Below are 20,809 nucleotides of genomic sequence, written 5' to 3'. Positions count from 1 at the left end.
ACATAGTTGTTTAGATTTTATGAATTTTCTATGTAAAAAGTAATGATTTAATCATATTTTTGTAGGAAATTCTGAGCTAAGTTCATAAGATTGGAAGATCAAGGGAAAGATAGAAGAAAAGTAGTAAAAATTGGAAGCAAAGAACAAGGTCTGATGAAGTAAAAGCTGGGCGTGATCACTTTTCTTGGCAAAAGTGATTGTTCCAGAGCCTAACATGGAAAGATGACCTGTGTGTTATCACTATTGCTGATGATACTGATCGTTCCAGAGAGCTTGCAAGCATAGTAAGGTGCGCATTATCACTTTTGTCCACAAAAGTGATCGTTCCAGAGAGAGCTCCAGCATAGCAAAGATACGCGTTATCACTTTTGGTCACTAAAGTGATCGTTCCAGAGAGCCTTCCATCACTGCAAGTTGCACGTGTCTCCTTTTGTTCACGAAGGTGAACACGCGCAAACCTCAAACCTCTGCGTTGCTACTATAGTGAAAAATAATGACCACACAGAAAGGCGGGAAGTCTATAAATACGAATTAGCTTAGATCTATTTGGATCTTTTGTTCATTTTACTTTCCATTTGTTTTCTAGTGTTGAGAGAGTCTGAGAGAGAGATTGAGGACGAACACCAAGCTTCAAATCTTAAGGAATTAGATTGAAGATTGGCTTAAAGATGCTTCTTCGTTCATCTTCTTTTTCTCTTTCTTTCTCTTTTCATTTTGTAATGGTTGCTTAAACTCTTTGTAGTTAGGGATTGTGGATCTGAAATGGAAGTGTTGAATTGATTTTGGATCTAAACTTTGAGTGCTGGATTGGATAGAGTAATTGATTCTATTTTTCAAGTAGTTGTTGAATGGAAATTTGATTAAGTAATTACAGAGGAACTTTTATCAATAGAAGTTGAACTTGTTTCTCAGATCTGAATCAATTACTAATGCAACATTTAATTGAACCAGATCTAAGGAATTAGAATGATTAAATTGAATGTTAGATTCATTGAGTTAAGGAATTAACCTTTGATTAATATATTGTGAAACTGATTGTCATTCCATCTAAGTACTTGCAAGTTCAGAACTTTATTGAATCAACACTGAAGTTTTGGTGAAACAAGTCCCTAACTATGTTTTCTACATATGTTAAATACATATTTTCATGATCTTTGTTCTGTTCTGTTTTTTGAAGTTTAATATTTGTTGCTTTTGCTTCCAAACTTCAACTGGATTTCGTTAGGCTCAACTAATTGTGGATTTGTGAAGTGATATTTGAGAATTCTATTCCCTAAGGACGATATTTGGGACTCAAACATAGTTCTAAAAATTTTATAACTTACTACAATAACACTAGTACACTTGCTAGTCAAAGTTACTTCTGTTGAGAAGGTGACAGCAAGACATGATGAGACAGAAGAGTGAGGGAAAGGACTTAGAGTTCTATTGTGATGGGAATGGGATGATGTAGTTCCAAGATCGAGTGTGTATTTCCTAAGTTGATGAGTTGAAGCGAATTATACTTTAAGAGGCGCATAAAAGCAAAATGAGTTTCCATCTAGGTGCAACCAAGATGTATTAGAATCTTCGTAAGAATTTCTAGTGAAATAGAATGAAGAAGGATGTGGCTGAGTATGTGGCTGAGTATGTATCCAAATGCCTAACTTGTCAAAAGGCGAAGGTGAAACACCAGCGTCCACCTGAGTTGTTGCAACCTCTGGAGATCCTTGTTAGAAATAGGATAGCATTTCCATGGATTTTGTTTTTGGTTTGCCAAGCACTAGAAACAATCATAATTCTACTTGGGTGATAGTGGATCAATTGATCAAGGCTGCACATTTCCTTCCAATCAACATGAAGTACAAATTAGAAAGACTGGCAGATATGTATGTGAGGGAGATAGTCAATCAGCATGGAGTGCCGACTAGTGTGGTATCCAACAGAGATCCGAGGTTTACTTCAAGATTTTGGGAGAGTGTTCAACGAGTGCTGGGTACTAAGTTGAAGCATAGTTCAGCCTATCATCCGCAGATTGATGGTCAGACCGAGAAGACCATTCAATTCATGGAAGATTTGTTGAGAGCTTGTGTGATTGAGTAGCAGGGAACTTGGGAAGAATGCCTACCACTGGTAGAGTTTACATACAAAAATAGCTTTCATACTAGTATTGGAATGGCGCCGTTTGAGGCTTTGTATGGGAGGAATTGTAGAACTCCCTTGTGTTGGTACAAGACTAGAGAGGCAACTCTGTGTGCACCGGGCATTGTTCAGAAGCAAAATGAGCAGATCAAGATGATTAGAGAGAAGATAACAGTTGCACAAGATCGGTAAAAGAGCTACTTCAATAGGAGGAGGAAACCATTAGAGTTTCAGGTGGGTGACATATGTTTTTGAAGGTCTCACCTGTGACCAGAGTCGGAAGAGCCCTGAAATCCAAGAAGTTGTCTCCTAAATTCATTGGGTCATTCGAAGTACTGAGTAGAATAGGTCTTGCAGCATACTAATTAGCATTACCTTCAAACCTCTCAAACCTACATCTAGTGTTTCATGTATGGCAACTCAAGAAATATGTGTCAGATCCTTCTCACGTGATTGCCTTGACCCAGTTCAAGTGAGGGAGGACTTGTCCTATGATGTATATCCAATGAAGATTACAAATCACCTTGTCAAACAGCTGAGGGGTAAGGAGATCTCGTTGGTGAAAGTGATATGGAGTGCAAATGATGATGGAGATGCCACATGGGAGACTGAGAGTATGATGAGAGAATTGTATCCTAAGTTATTTGTATGACTTGTTGAATTTTGGGAACGAAATTTCCTAAAAGAGGGAAGAATTGTAATGCCCTGAGTTTTGTAATTCTTTTATGATAATTATACATGTGTATTTTTCATTTATATTGGTGATGTGGATGTGTATATCTATGTATATACCTTTATTGTGTTTGAATATGAATGTTGACTTGTGATTGGATTGAAAATGCTTGAGGATATAGGTTGATATGCTGTTGTAGAGACATTCTCGCTGTAGCGAGAAGGTCTTGGGCAGTTGGCGTATCTCTGTTACATTCTCGCTGTAGTGAGAAGGCAACACAGAGGGATAGTTTTCTAGGCTTAGTCTCGCTATAGTAAGAGGGCCTTGCTGTAACGAGATTATGCACAAGATGAGGTGCATAATTGTCTGATATTTTCGCTGTAGCGAGAAAGGGTCTCGCTGCAGTGAGAGATACCTCGCTGCAACGAGAATATCGCAACTCTTGGGGTATTTGAGGGGTTTAGGGTTTAAGAAAACATAATTCCCACTTTTCCCTTCATCTTTCCTTCTATTCTCTCGATCCCTTACCTGTTTTCAATGATAAAATTGTTTCCAAGGCCATTTGTACTCTAGATTGAAGGTTAGGGATGTTTTTTGGATATTTGGAGGTAAGTTCCATGAGTCAGGGTTTTTGGTTTTCACTCTTTCTTTATTCTTCTTAATTTCTCACAGAGTTCTTCATGTATTTAGGACGAAAACCGTGTGAGGGGACTTTCTACCATTGATTTTATCATGGATCTTCAATTCGAGGTAAGGGGGACTCTACCCTTTCTCTTTGGGTTTAAAATTCGTTTATATTATTAGGTATTGGAATGTGATTGAGATAGAACGTAGGTAAATGTGTGTTTAGATGGGAATTTCATGCTGAGCATAATGTGGTAGGTTTTGGATAATGTATGTGATGAAAATAGTTGAATGTGTGTATATATGCCATGTTTGAGAATGAATGTTGTGAGATGAATGAGAATGTGGATGAAAGTGTGTAAATGGCATATTGATTGTGATTGTGATTTTGTTTGTCTTTGAAATGATTGATAACTATGAATGGTTACAGCAATAAACTAGGGGTGTGGAAGAAAAGGGCGATAGGAATATCTTAGAGAAAAAGATTATGGTGGTGACACCAACAGTGAGCATGGGTGCACTATAGGCCACACACTCTTCTCCTGACTTGGCCTTTGACCAATACCTTTGCTAAGGAGCCTGTGACCGTACACGTTTTATCCTTGAGGCAGGGGCTAACCGGTGACCATCCATGGTATGAAACTAAGTAAGTCGCTTAGGTTGAAGGCATCAGGAAACTGTAATCATAGTGTCATAATGAGTGTGGCTAACATGCAGTGAGCGCACGTGTGTGTGAAAAATGATTGATAGTGCAGTGAGCGCACCTATGTATGAATTGATGTGCAAATATGCACGTGTTGTTGGAAAGAATAAATTAATGTCGTTAAAATGTGATTTTATTATATTAAAGGTTGTTATGAGATAGGCAAGGTGATTTCTATATTTGTGTGTGATAGCGTAGATGACTCTCTCTTACATTTATTTTTTAGGTGACCAAGGTGATCAACACCAAGCTCAATGACTTAGAAAGTTGTTTTCAAAATTTGTGATGTATTAAATAGGTCTTGTAGCATTTACTTGATTCAAATTTGTAACCCATCCTATTTTTTGAAATACTTCATTAAAACTATGCGTTTGAAGTTATTAGAAATGAAATTTTTATTTTCCCTCTCAAATTGTGAAAATATTTTATTTTGAAATACATTGAAATAAAGTAAGTTGTTACACAGCTAAGTTAAAGTAAAAATTTAAATTTTCAGGAATACAGGGTGAGAAATTTTGGGGTGTTACAAATGTACTATCATATTTCTATTCATGTTGGTACAAAAACTTGTTCGTATGCAAGTATACCCATCAAAAAGTAATAAAGGATTCTAAAATAAATTTCTAAAATATTGTCTCACAAGGATTGTTTTCAAGCACTAAGAATTTCTCAATTTAATTATTTGAACTTAAAGGATATGAAATTAAATAAAAAAAATTCAAATATGAAGGTAATAAAAAGAATTAAAACAATTCAACCTCTAACAATAAATTAATCGAGAAGAACTTAGAGCATATGATTTCAACTTTACACTTCTCTATGTTTACTTTTATGTTAATTCAATTTCTGTTTTCTTATGATTGACAGTCACTCATACTAAATATGTTAACATTCAATGGTCATGCAATGTTAATAATTTTTTCCCTACGTTATTACCCTTAATATTCATGCAAGATAAATGAAAGAGAAAGCATAAAAAGCCTATGAGCTAATAACAATTGAAAGAGAAAAACTAAGTTTGATTCACCTAATCCTTTGTCTCGTTTTTACCTATAGATCCATTAACTATATTTGGTACGATCGCCTACAATATAATTGATTATAATATATTTAAGGGTTGTCAATTTTGAATAGAGCAATAGAATAAATATCAATCAAAAAAGGAAATATGAAATTATCAATGATCACAAATTTCTCATAGAGCCATACAAAAGATCTGTCATCGGCCTAACTATGGAATTAGTTAAACATAACATAATAGAAAGTCAAAACAATAATAAACTATTAGATAATAGGAATAAAATAGAAAATGGCTAATTTAATATGTTAGCTTGTTATCTTTCTGTTATTACTAATTAGTTGTATTGTTAGCTTTCTTTCGATTACTGTTACTAATAATTTATTAGAGGCTTCCTATATAAAGTTCTCTCCCTGTAAACATAAAATTACTCCAATATAAATTCCTTTATGGTATCAAAGCACTCCTTGGGAGGGCTCTGTCACGATCATCTTCTTCCGCTAGCATTCATCTCTGTTTCTTATCATGGCTGCACCTGAAAAATCAATCAAAGAAAATGTTTCATCCAAAGATGAAGATCAATCACAAAACCCTACGAGTCCGTATTATCTCCATCCAGGAGAAAACCCAGCCTCCATTATCTCTGACCCTCAGCTCAATGGAGTCAATTATCATTCGTGGAGCAAGAACTTCAAGAGAGCGTTACTATCGAAGAATAAATACAAATTTGTCGATGGATCTATCAAGGAACCCGACAAGAAAGATCCACTTTGGGACGCTTGGGAAAGATGCAACAATACTATCGTATCTTGGATTATCAAGACTCTCCCACCAGAAATTGCACAAAGCGTTATATACATAGATAATGCCCAAGAACTGTGGGAGGACTTCAAAGATCGCTTTTCGAAGGGAGACCATTTCAGAGTTTCTGATCTTCTGCAGGATCTTCATTCTATCAGACAAGGGGATCGAGGAATTTCTACATACTACACTAATCTGAAAACTTTATGGGAGGAATTGGAGGTTTTGAGACCTCTTCCATCTTGCACCTGTTCTATAAAATGTTCATGTGATCTCATGAAGACAGTGAAGAAGTATAAGGATTATGAATATGTGATATGTTTCTTGAAGGGACTAAACGATCAATACAGTCATGTAAGAAGCCAAATCCTCATGATGGAAGAGCTTCCATTAATAAAGAAAGCTTTCCCATTACTGATACAGCAAGAAAGGCAACACGTAGGAGCAATAGAGTCAAGAGTTCTTGCCACTGCCACAGATCCAAATTTTGGCTGGAGAGGTTCTTCAACAGGCAGAGGAGGAAATCAAGGTAGTCGAGGGAGAGGTAGATCAAATTCAAGAGGAGTAAATGGAGGAAATATCAAGGTGTGCAGTTTCTGTGGGAAGGAAAGGCACACAGTGGAAACGTGCTACTGCAAGCATGGTTTTCCACCAAACTTCAAGTTCAAAAACAGATCTACCAACCCTTCTGTTAATTCCTTAACCTCTGAGCAAAACAACAATAGTTAAGAATCTATTGGCCAAAGCAATGAGCAATATGATATTCTCAGAAATCTCACACCAGAACACTATGCACAAATCATTGAAATGGTCAAGAAGACTGACATTCAAGGCCAAACGCACACCATTAACCAGGTTTCTCATAATACTCAAAATAGGGATCACACCCATCAACAAAAGCTAGGTAATCTTCTTGACCCCAGTGTTTGGATCTTAGACACTAGGGCCACCGATCATGTGTCAAATTCCTTGAATAATTATGTTACCTATCATTCCATAGAACCTATTCAAGACAGTCTTCCTAATGGTGTTGTTACACATGCTTATTTCTCTGGAACTGTTTCTTTCACTAATGATTTTTATCTGAACAATGTTCTTTGCATTCCAGAATTTCAATTCAACCTCATCTCTGTTAAGAAAATCACTGATACATTAAATTGCGTTTTTAATTTTTGTCAAATTCTCTTGTGTCATACAGGATATGACTTCTTCGAGGATGATTGGTCTAGCTAAAGTAAACAAGAATTTATACATACTACAAGAACCAAATAAGCCTGTTGTACCTACTATTTCTGCTGTTAATTCTTTTGATAATAATGTACTCAATAAACATACTAGTTTTGATTTGTGGCACTTTAGGTTAGGCCACCCTTCTACTAAGGTTTTACATCATGTATGTCAACAATTTCCTTATGTACATTCTGACTCTACCATGATATGTGACTATTGCCATTTAGCAAAACAATCTAAATTGCCTTTTTCCTGTTAGTAACACTAAAACTGTTGCTTGCTTTGATCTCATACACATGGACATTTGGGGTCCCATATCTGTTACATCAATGCATGGTCATAGATACTTCCTCACTGTCATTGATGACTACTCTAGACATGTCTGGATTTTCCTCATGAAATCTAAACTTGAAACTAGAAATTTAATTGATGAATTCATTAATTTTGTTTACACTCAATTTGGTAAGAAAATTAAATGTATAAGGAGTGATAATGGGGCTGAATTTGTCACGCACCCTGCCTTTTCTAAATATGGAATAATTCATCAAACATCTTACGTTGAAACTCCACAACAGAATTCTGTTGTGGAGAGGAAACATAGACATATACTTAACATTACAAGAGCTTTGTTATTTCATTCTCATATGCCTAAAATTTTCTAGAGTTTTGCTGTTATGCATGCTGTCCACTTGATCAACAGACTTCCTTCTCCTGTTCTACATGGTAAATGCCCTTTCCAAATCTTACACAATGAATTGCCCACTTTATTAAATTTAAAGGTTTTTGGCAGTTTATGTTATGTTTCCACCTTAACTCAAAATAGGAATAAGCTTGATCCTAGGGCCAAAAAGTGTATTTTTCTTGGATTTAAAAATGGGACCAAGGGTTACATTGTCATGGATATCAATACTAGGCAAATTTTTGTTAGTAGAAATGTGATTTTTTATGAGAACATTTTTCCTTTTAAACCACACACTTCTGACACTACTGTTAAACTCACCGAGGCTTCCTCCTTTAATTTCCAAATAGATGATCCTAATATTCCTTCCACACATGTTTCTTTTCCTGATTCTATTACTGCTCAGAATCTGCCACCTGTCAATGCTGATGAACAACAAGTCAGGAGATCCACTAGAGTTCGGAACCCACCTGCTTACCTATCAGATTATCATTGCAGTCTTCACACTACTAGTTTTGCTAACAACAATTCAGTCAAATATCCCCTGCAATCTGTCCTTTCTTATGGTTCCCTCAATCAGAAAGATCTCAATTATATTCTCTCTATTTCCACTCATTCTGAACCAACTTCATATCAACAAGCTGTCAAGGATGAAAAGTGGATCAAGGCTATGCAAAATGAACTCCAAGCTTTGGCTGAGAATAAGACTTGGTCCATTGTTTCCCTTCCTCCTGGCAAATCTCCTATTGGTTCCAAATGGGTATATAAAGTAAAGTATAGGTCTGATGGTTCCATTGAGAGACATAAGGACAGATTAGTGGCAAAAGGCTACACGCAAATAGAAGGCTTAGACTACTTTGATACTTTTGCACTTGTGGCTAAATTAGGAATAGTTAGACTTCTTTTGGCTATAGCGTCTTCCCAAAACTGACATTTACACCAATTAGACATAAATAATGCCTTCTTACATGGTGATTTAGATGAAGATATATACATGGAAATACCACAAGGTCTCACTTCTCCTACTCCTAATTCTGTTTGCAAACTTCACAAATCTCTCTATGGCTTGAAACAAGCCAGTAGGAAATGGTTTGCCAAGCTGTCCTCTTATTTACACAACCTTGGTTATCATCAATCTTTTCATGATCACTCTCTTTTTACTAAATCCACCAACGATCATTTTACTGCTATTTTAGTATATGTTGATGACTTAATTTTAGCTGGAAATGACACTTCTGAAATTCAATTGGTTAAACACAAATTAGACACTCAATTCAAAATTAAAGACTTAGGTTCCCTAAAATATTTCCTTGGGTTAGAGGTTGCAAGATCTCATCTTGGCATCACTCTGTCTCACAGGAAATATGTTTTAGATCTCCTTGCTGACACTGGTTATCTTGCAGCCAAGCCTGCTCCTACTCCTATGGTCAAGCCACATAAGGTCAAAACAGCTGATGAAGAACCTTATCAAGATGATGCAGGGTATAGGAGACTCATTGGAAAGCTTCTCTACTTAACTACAACCAGACCTAACATTTCTTTTGCTGTCCAGCAGCTAGTCAGTTCATGTCTTCCCCTACAAACTTTCATCATAAGTCAACAGTAAGAGTTCTGAGATATCTCAAAGGAGCACCAGGACAAGGCCTATTCTATCCCACTTCTTCTACATTACAGCTTAAAGCATTTAGTGATTCAGATTGGGAAACTTGTTCAGAGACTCGAAGATCCATCACCGGCTACTGCATCTTCTTAGGAGACTCTCTAATTTCCTGGAAATCCAAGAAGCAATCCACTACCTCCAGATCATCGTCTGAAGCTGAGTACAGGGCTCTTTCTTCCATTGTGTGTGAACTGCAATGGTTGACATATATTCTGCAAGATATGAAAATTCCCTTCCTTAGTCCAGCATTATTGTATTGTGATAGTCAACCTGCTCGACATATTACATCCAATGTTGTTTTTCATGAACGCATGAAACACATTGACATTGATTGTCATGTTGTTAGGGAGAAGCTTCAAGCCAAATTATTTCATCTTTTGCCTATCACAAGTTCTGAACAAACAGTTGACATCATGACTAAAGCTCTTGAGCCTTCCTCCTTCTCTTATTTGGTTTCCAAGCTGGGAGTCATTAATATTTACTCCTCAGCTTGGGGGGAAGTATTAGATAATAGGAATAAAATAGAAAATGGCTAATTTAATATGTTAGCTTGTTATCTTTCTGTTATTACTAATTAGTTGTATTGTTAGCTTTCTTTCGATTACTGTTACTAATAGTTTATTAGAGGCTTCCTATATAAAGTTCTCTCCCTGTAAACATAAAATTATTCCAATATAAATTCCTTTATAAACCAATCCACAATTATTCAAAAATTAAATGTAAGTTAGAGAAATCTTTAGTGGGGAAGAAACGAAGAAAGCTCTTGATCCCAAAACCCGCTTCCAAAGCTCCAATAGACGTCAACAGCTAGCCAAAACTAAGATTGAAAATGTCAAAAGGATGTGAAATGATGCGTAAGTCATTGCCCATGAAGTTACTTTAATAGAGTTTCAGAACTTTAATATTTCTTCAAAATTAGATTTCTCGCAAGTAAGTATGATCGTGCAAAGCCATAAGCACAACCGTGTAAGTGGCTCAAAGCACCTTCATATTGACTGCTAGGGTATGAGAGTCCTAACTACAATCAAAACCTATTTTCTATTCAATTTAGTTTCAAAATGCACCTAAAACTCAATTATAATCTTTTATGTTAAACTGTTTAATTAATATAATAATTAGTGTAAAATTTTAATAAAATAATAATCATATATATTATAAAAAATATGTTAAAATACAAATTTATCTCTCATTAATAAATTTGAGATGTGTAATAGTTTATAATGAGAATGAACATCTAATATCTAATATAAGAGTGAAAAAATACGACAAGTAATTTTTTTAATACTGTTGTATCATAATTGAACAACATAGATTATTTGTGGAAAAACTAATTTTTATCACCTCCATTGAGAATCTGGAAAATTGGACTGAATTGACCAAGTGTACTTTGTACTATATGTTCTCACTAATGAAAAATTTCCTGTGACATAATATCATCCTCCTCAAGTTTATGTTCTGTGTGTTAGGATGTAAAGATTTTAAAACTATTACTATAAATATACGAGGTAAAATCGACCAAAGAATCTTTTATACTAATATGGCTCTACATATTCATGCTAAAAAATTATTATTATTATTTTAAATAAATATATTTTAATTTAATAATTTTAAAATAAATAATATAAAATATAAATTAGTATAAAATTAATACATTAATCATACATTTTATATCATTAAATGATATATCATTCTCTTTGTTTAAAATTAAAAAAAAATTATTCTTTCCTTTTTTCTCCTCTAAAATTTTCATTCCTTAAGCTACTACCCCAGGATAAATGATATTAAATAGAAATATAAATAAATATGTAAAATAAAAATATATATTATTTATTTAAATAAAATCATCTGATAAGTTTAAGTAATTTTAAATTAAACACACAATCACTTCAGATAAAACAAATTTCAAACTTATAATAATAAGAAAATAGGAGGTGAATTCTAAGAAAAATGAAAAATGTAGTATAGTAATACTGTTGATAATCTTGTCTTGTATCATGTGAGGTGATCAGTAATGCATTGTTTATTGGTGTCAAAGAGTAGTGTCCCAAGTCTTGTCAATATTTAAAAATTCACTTATGAGTCTCCTAAAAAAATTGATTATCTGTGGATTATTCTCTTCAATTGATGTCACCATCCACCATATTTGTCCCTTAATTTGTTTGGAAGCATATTTGAATATGCTTTAAATTCAGACAAATAGTAGAACCATACGTGTGTTCATTAAAATGTATAGAAAATTATTATATTTAAATATGGCAAATAATTAACCTCTTTTTTAAATTATTTTCACTGAATTATATCTTGTACATTCAAATTATAATAATATAATATTAAATTTTATTAAATAATATATTTTTATATTTAACAGTTAGATTTAAAATTGCACACTCTGAAAATCTCAATCCTTTATCAATCTCAAACTCTAATGAACTTCGTACTGCAACTCTCAGATTTAATTCAAAGTATTTCATAATTTTAGTTCATTTTAGAAACAAATTTATAATAAGAATTTTTTTATATTTAAATAAAAATTGTTAACATCAGCTTCAATGTTTAAAGGTTAAAATAAATAACTAATAATAATACTAATAAAATTATTAAAAAATATTTATTATACTTTTATAACTTTAATATAATAAATATATTAGGGATAAATCTACTTGCAATCAAATTTGGGAGTAATTATAAAAAAAACTTTGAGAGAGAGATTTGAAGAGAATTCACATTTGGTAACAGTACCATTGATATTTCTATCTTTGTATATGTGCTGATTATTTTAACTAATCCTTTATTGAAAAATTGTTGCGTTAAAAATTTTAAGTTAAAAACTTTGCTGTTTGTAATAACTTTACATAAATTGACTGTCAATGTAGTGAATGGAAAGTTGGAAACCGATAATTTTAGAAAAATAAAGAAACAATTAATTTTATTTAAACTAAATATGAGCTAGTTGTGTAATAAATAATAACTAGAACTTGTTCTTTATATACTGTACGGATGTGCAGAATATATAATATTTTCTTTTAAGTATATACGTGATAAAAAATTCTTGTTGTCTACTTAAAAACTAATAATTTATTAAATAGTTAAAAATTACTAAAATTTTTATTATTCTATTTAATAAAAAAATTCATCACATATTATATTAAATAAAATGTTTATTTAACAATTGATATATTTATAAATGTAGATATAGTACAAATAAAGGATGAAAAAAATAAATGAGATTAAATGAAAACAATATTTTATTAAACCTTCCTAATGTTTGGACTTATTTTCTAAATATTATTCATGTAAATAAATATTAAGTATTGTTAATCAAATATAAAAGATATCAAACTAAATAATTTTTTTGCTATAAAAATTAAATAAATTTTATTTTAATGTTATTTTTATTGAGACATGTAATGATAATTTTAAATCTATATGGAAAATATACAAACTAGTCATTACATTAATTTATATTTATATTTAAGATATAAATAAATATATAAAGTAAAATAGATTCTTTTTACAAGTGAGTAAGGGCACACAGTAAAAAAATTATGTAATATTTTTTTTTTTTTTGTAAAAATCAGAAGATATCACAAGATCTAATACTTTGATAATTTTAAATGTTATATTTTTAATAAAAAATTGATATTTATTAATTTCTGACATGTACATATTTGAAAAATTAACTGTAAATAAGATTTTTTATTGTAAATTTTTGGAAAAATGAGAAAATACCAAAATTAAACTTACAAGGTAAGAATATAAAACAATTAAGAAATACATAGATATTAAAAAAATCACACTTTGAAAAAAAAATGTTATATAATATTTTTCTGAAGTACCAAAGATAATTATTCTTTTTCAAAGCTTATTTCACACACAACTTGAAATTAAATCTCTATTTAAAAACTATACTATCTCTCAACTATAACAGATTTTATTAGTTATTATGTAATATTTGTTTTATAAAAGAACTTTAATATATTACATAAATAAGTTAAAAACTATATTTTGCAACTAAAAGTGCCGTAATTGATCTGCCAAGTTGTTAATTCCTGCTCTTGCAGCTATATATGAGTACAAGCCAAAACCCAAAACATAAAATCCACTTACAAAATGTCACAAATGGAATAGACCCAATAGTCAAATTCCATATGCTGATAGAGACTAACGTGTTTACACAACAGTCCTATATTTTGGAATGAATTATATGAACAAATTGCAAAATTTTTCTTATTAATTTTTATTAGTGCACATCTTTTTTATTATTTTTTCATCTCATATAAAATAAATTTATTTTATTTTATTTAATATAAAAATATACATATATAAGTTAACCATTAATTTTGACAAGATTTAATGAGTCTATTAAATGTGGTTATGTTACACATAAATGTAATTTTGCAGATGAGTAAAGTTTTTATTCAATATTGAAATAAATAACATTAAGTGTACGTGTGTTTGAAAATTGATACAACAAATTGTTTTGACGATTTTTTCAAATTTTATGCATTGATAAAACTTTTTAATTAAAATACTGGTTAATTTTCATTCAAAAGTTTTTATTATAAATTTGAAAGTTAGACTGTTAATTTGGACAACATAATAAAGATTTCAGTGAAATTCAATTTCATTATCACTTTTCATTTTTTTTTCACAAAAGAAGTCTTGAAAAAATAGAAAGAATAGAAAATGAAAAAAGGGTTAAAACACAATTATAAATTTTAATTTTAATTTTTATAAAATATAAAAATGATCTTCATGAGATTATTTCCGTAAAATATTATTTCAATAATTCTTAAGAAAGCATATTATTAATGACATGAAAAGAAATTAATACAAATATTTAATTTTTATTAAGTCATATAATGAATGTATTTAAGCCCTTCAAATTTTGTAAGAATAATAGTAAATTTTTTTGCTATTATATAGTAATATTTTTATGTAATAATAATATAAAGATCATATCTATTCTAACTGGTTGAAAAAAATTAAACTCACCAAATTTTATTATTTATGTTTTATAACATTAATATGAAGTTAAAAAATTAATTGCAAAGACTTTGGTTTTGATACACTTTTAAGTATATTTTATACTATCAATCAATTGAAAATCATTGGAGATATAATTTTTAAAGTAATTATATAAAATTTAATAATTTTTAATTGTGGTAATTTATAATTAAATGTTAATATAAAACATTTTATATTTTTAGTATAATTCAATGAAATTCTATTATGAATAAATATTTTTCTTTATAGTATAATTTTTTGTCTAAACTTTTAATTTAATGCTTTAAAAATTCACTTAATGTTAATTTGATCATTTAAATATTTATATACTAAGCATAGTTTTTATAATTGAATTGATCATTAAATCACTCAAGACATCGATTTAAATTTTAATGATCAATTGGCCATTAAAGTTTTTTAAATTATATAACATACAAATATTATATATAAAAAAAACCACAGAAACTATTTAACGTATAGAAAACGTAAAATTTACGATGGCACACAACGTACTCTGATTGAAGAAGGAAATCAGAGGCAAGACGCAACGCGTGGCCTTAAAATTCACATAACATTTAAGGGCAAAGACATTCCTACCAAATGACATAACATCCTCACACCAAAAACATTTCAGACAACAAATATTAGTAAATATGAGATGAATATTCTCGTACAATTTAAAATCTTTTACATTTTATCTGAACGTAAAATAATAAATTATAATTTATTAAATATATTAAATAAAAAATTCAAATTAAATATAAAAATTTCTACACTAATAAAAAATTATGTTCTTAATAAATAACATATGTCATTGAAAATGTAAATGACGTGGCAACTTTGAATCAAATAATGTCTATATAATCTACATAATAATATGTATACTCTGAACAAAAAAATTAATTTAATCTATCAAAATGTAATTATATTACTTTAATATTTTTACCTCAGAAAATGATGTATTTTAATTTTTTAATACAGAATATAAAAAATAAAAATAAATTTTATAAACTTATATACAATAATTAAAATATTCTAGACTTAAAATATGTGTATGATACGTTTCATCTCCCAATATCTGAACGTTGCGTTTCATCATCCCCAGAGATCCACCCCGTAACTACAATCCTTTTTAACAATCCTAGCCCGCGCAGTTAACTGATCCACCGTCACATCACAGTCAACTTTAACGTTGATCTTCCACATCTTAACGATCCCCAATTTAATTCTCACCGGTGCCCTCAGCTTCAACGTAAACGGCACGCTCTGTTCTATCACGGCGTTCACCAACGCCACCCGGTCCGACGCCGTGAGTTCAATGCCGTCACCCTTTAATACCGTGTCGAACACTGTCACGTTATTTGACGGCTGATAAAACACGGGCAACGCGCCGTCACAGAGCCTAACGTCATTATAGAACATTTCGACGGAGCTTCCCTCCTCGTAATAAATTCCGATCTTCGCGTTACCGTTATCGGCCCTAACAGCGACGTCAAACTCCGGCGATATCGCCGCCGAGAACGACGGCGACGTGAGGTTCATTCCCTTGACAGCAACGCTTTCGATGGCGTAATCCGGTGCCTTTGGCCGGAAAATTAAGTATAAAACGCCGGCGGCGATGCCGATGAGTACGACGAGGGCGAAGACGATGGAGATGAACCAACAGAGGCAACAACAGCACCGGAACGGGCGATTTTTCCGGCGAGTGTACTCTTCGTACAGACGAGCGTTCTCTGGCGGAGGCAGACGGTAGACTTGGTTCTTGGGGATTTGGACGACGTAGGTTCCCGTCGGCGCCGAGGGATTCGAGGAGACAGTGGCTTCATGAGACGGCATCGTTTTAAACTCGCCGTAAAGTGGGGGCGAGTCTTTGGGGTAAACTCGGTCGTTCATTGGGTGAGTCACTGAGTGACGAGTTACGAGTTGTTTTCAGGAATTGAAATGAATAGTGAGTGTGTAGATGCAGTGTTTTTTAGTTGCGAGCTTGTTAAGTAGCAGGGGGAAGGAGAAGCGTGTCGTGTCGTGTCGTGTCCGCGTAAGATAGGGGCATATGTGGAATTTCCACTGTACTATTGTTTTCAATATGCTTTTGTTTTGTCTTTATTTTTTCTTTTCCAAATTTTGATTCATATAAAAATCGAAGAAGAGTTAATTAAACGTTGACTTCGACACAAATTTTGATTCCATGCTTTAATTTTTGTGTTTCAATTCCTGTCACTTTAATATTTCGTATTCATTTTAATTATTTTTTTATTAAAATTAAGCTTTCATTTTTTATTTTATTATAATTAAGAAAATATGCCATAATATTATTTTATATATTGATGATAAAAAAATATCAAATATTTAAATAAAACATAAAAATAAATTTAATGCCACTTTATATTTTTCATTAATTAATAAATAAAATAAATTTAAATTTATTTTAAAAATTAAAATAACAATAAAATTGTGCATAAATAATTAAAAATATAGAGCCTAAATTAGACATAAGTTAAAATAGGAAGCCTGAAAATGCAAGAAAATCTTAAGGATTTTTTTATTTAAAAATTTATACATTTTTTATTCTATTATTTTATTAAATTTTTTACAATCAATTTTTTATTAAAACATTTTTTCAATAAGTGATCTTTTCATTAATTTTAAATTTTTCTTTTATCTCTTTAAATTATAAATATATTATACATTTTTCATTTAATCTTAAATTAGGGATTTGATGAAGACTTCATCGTATGTAAAAATAAATAAATAAAAATTTGATGATATTGAAAATAACTAAAATAAATGGAAATTATGCTTCACGAAAAAAATAAAAACAAAAATACTGAGAAATTATTTGAACAGAAAAATATTAAAAAATTCATTTAAAAATTTAATTTGATTGACTAATTAGAAAAAAAAATCACTAACCAAATTGTTAAGGATGCTAATTAAGAAATTAATAAATATTTTTAAAAAAAAAAATTACATTTAGTACATTAAAATAATAGAGTGAATTTATGATTGTCTTTATAATAAAAACAGATTTTTAATTCTTTTATCAATACTTTACGACACAGATTACTAATTTCTTAAAAAAATAAATTTTTAAAATATTAAAAATTAAACAATAAAAGAAAGATACCATAGTGTTCATCAAAATCTCAAGTCAACAAGATAATAACTAGTGAGCGAAAACTTTAATGCATTGCACCACAGTTCACAGAATCATTTTAAAATCTACGGAAGTTTTCATTTATTTGCAATTATCTCGTTTTCTTAATTTTTGTTCTCGGAAAAAAGTGTAATTATTTTAAGAATTTACTATATATCGAATGCAATGTTTAGAAAAATCAAATCAACAACTGATTAAACATTTAATTCACAGTCGAATGGTTAATTGTAATTAGCAACACTATCATAAAATATGAAGAATTGAATTGTACACAAGCAGAATTAAAGTAAAAAGAAAATTATTTGCAATATTATTTTACAGTCAAAGTAAAAAAAAAACATTACTTTTGCAACTTTATACGATTGGATGGAGATACCAACACAAATACAATAATAAATAATATAGTAAAATTTATGATGAATAATAACAAATATTGCTATAAATAAAAATAATAAGAAAAAAGTAAGCACTAAATTGTTTAATGTAGAAAATTATTTCATTGTGAAATATAAAAGTTATGAATTGTCTAAACCAAAAAAATAATTTTACTATGATCAAATAAAGATACAAGAGAGACAAACAATTGTACAATCCACTTTTACTAACCAATTAAACTCAGCAACATAACTTACAAAATTAAAAATTAAGAAAATATAAATACCTAAAAAATAGAGTTATTGTGAAAATACTATTAATCCATCCTAACTTTTATTTCAGCGATTTGACCATTTAAAATAAAGAATCACATATCGTGAAATTTCTATCAAATTTTCACGTTGCTCTAACCATAAACAACTTTGTAAACAAAAATTTATCAAAAATATTCTAAACTTATGCGGGAATGACTTTCTCTTCTTTTACAAAAGTGTATGCTTTTTCACTTTATACCTCTCTCATAATCTTAAAAACTTATCTTCACTTTTGTAGATGAGACAAAGTGAGTTTTCTTATTTTGAGTCTTTTCTTCACATAGGATAAGAACACAATATTTAACATATCTCTCTTTTGCAACTACGTGGAAATGACTGTCAATTTGGTAATCTCACAACAAGTTTCAAACTTTTTATACTACTATCTCAGAGTCTGGTTTAAATCATATAAGCTCTTTTTCAGTTTACACACATAGTCTTTCTTGTCTTTTAACTTGAAAGTCATCACATCTCGTTTATACAAATATCCCACAAAATCACTATAAAGGAATAGTTTGTTTGTCCATTTGCTCTACCTCCAAATCAAGAGTAGTAATCAATATCAAAACAATTCTAATAAATGAGAACTTCACTACAAGTTAGAAAATCTCATTAAAATTAATACTTTATTATCTATTTGAAACCTGTCATCACTAATCTAACTTTATTCCTTAGAGATGTAAAATTACTCTTATTTTTCACCTTGAATATTTGCATAGACAATTTTATTAAATCATAAGTGTGATTATCATGTAAGGATATCATCTCATTTTGCATTGCATTTAACCACTGTTGTTTTCCTTGTCATTTTAATATTTCATATTCATTTTTATTATTTTTATGTTAAAATTAAGACTTTCATTTTCTATTTTATTTAGTAATTAAGAAACTATAACATAATATTACCTTATATATTGATAATAAAAATATCAAATATTTAATGAAAACATATAAATAAAAAATTATTATGCTTCATATATTTTTGTTTTCTATTTACCTTTTTATGGTTTTTTTTTACATTAACATGTAAAAATTAATGTCACTTGTTTACAAAAAAATAAATAAATTTAATGCCACTTGATATTATTATTAATAAATAAATAAAATAAAATAAAATTTATTTATAATAATTAAAAATTTGAAAACTGTGCATAAATAATTTAAATTATAGAGACTAAATTAGACATAAGCTAAAATAAGAAGACTGAAAATACAATAAAATTTTAAGGTTTTTGTTATTTAAAAATTTATACATTTAATTTATTATCTTATTTTATTAATTCTTTTACAATAAATGTTTCATTAAAATACTTTTTTAAATAAGTGATGATCGACAATGAAAGTTTTTAAAAAATATTATTTAAGAATATATATATTTTTAAATTAGAGAAATAATCATGTTTGTTAAATCTTTAAGAGTTATTTACATATAAAGAAGTCATTTACGTATAAAGAAGGTAGTAATACTCTACTATGTTTGTTTAAATAAAATTATCATAAATTAATTATACAAATTTATTATAATTTCAAAAATATTTGTTTAATAATTGAACAATAATTTTTAATATCTTTTTTTTATCTTCTCTTTTTTCAAAAAAATATGTTAAAAATATAATTGATATTATAGAAAAGAGAAAAAATAATTTTAAAAATAATTTTAATTTGATGAGCATAATTCTCGTTCCTATGTATCCATTTTGAAATATATACGATTTTAAAGAAAAATTTATAAGATTTTAAAAAATATTATTTTGATTTATTTTTTTAAAAAATAAAATAATATATTTTAGGATACAAGATAATAAGGCTATGTATGTTACCTTACGGTTAACAACACAAAATGCGAAAGAAAATCATATATTCGTAAATTATTGCTAGATGGTTTTTAATTTAAAATTTAATATTAAATTTTTTTAAAATAATGTAAGTTATACATAAATCTCTTATTACTTATTCGTCAACTGAAAGTAATATAAATCACACATCGGTATCATAAAATATTGTATAGTAAAATAGAGAAATAAATTTAAGCAATCAAATGTTTAATTATTTAATTTATCAAAACTAAAAATATGACTTAATATTTTTTAAAATATAAAATTAATTGTATTTAATAAAAGAATAAATATTTAAATAAAAAATAAAAATATATTTAAATTAATTAGTAAAGATGATTATTTAACTAACGAAAAAGTAAAATATCATTTAATAAGTTTATATTGTATGAGACCTAAAATAATATTAGTACACATAAATCTTAATGATTTAAAATGTATAAAGGTAGAGATGTTATACGATAACGTTACAAATCGCTGCCTTAATATGATTTAACTTAGTTAATGAATTAGTAAATTAATTTTTTGATAATTAAAGAGAGAAATATTTTACAGAATATATTTTAATTATCTAATTAATTTATAAATAAAAATATGATTTAATTTAAGATAAAC

The 20,809-nt window shown here is 29.4% G+C and overlaps 2 protein-coding genes across 2 annotated transcripts; one reads left to right on the top strand and one right to left on the bottom strand.

The window, feature by feature from the left end:
- Nucleotides 1-5,664: 5,664 nt before the first annotated feature.
- Nucleotides 5,665-6,669, top strand: LOC113855137. The gene has a single exon (XM_027486640.1). The coding sequence runs from the start codon at nucleotides 5,665-5,667 to the stop codon at nucleotides 6,667-6,669; it is 1,005 nt and encodes a 334-aa protein (XP_027342441.1).
- Nucleotides 6,670-15,431: 8,762 nt separating this feature from the next.
- Nucleotides 15,432-16,472, bottom strand: LOC113858203 (NDR1/HIN1-like protein 13). Its single transcript, XM_027490725.1, has one exon. It carries the CDS (start codon nucleotides 16,407-16,409, stop codon nucleotides 15,612-15,614), a length of 798 nt encoding a protein of 265 aa, XP_027346526.1. The 5' UTR covers nucleotides 16,410-16,472; the 3' UTR covers nucleotides 15,432-15,611.
- Between the last annotated feature and the right edge of the window lie 4,337 nt (nucleotides 16,473-20,809).

This window comes from Abrus precatorius, unplaced genomic scaffold, assembly GCF_003935025.1.
Source record: "Abrus precatorius isolate BTA unplaced genomic scaffold, Abrus_2018 Scaffold1, whole genome shotgun sequence".
NCBI lineage: Eukaryota > Viridiplantae > Streptophyta > Magnoliopsida > Fabales > Fabaceae > Abrus > Abrus precatorius.
Note: the sequence above shows the minus strand (reverse complement) of the source record. Positions and strands in the feature narration are given on the sequence as shown.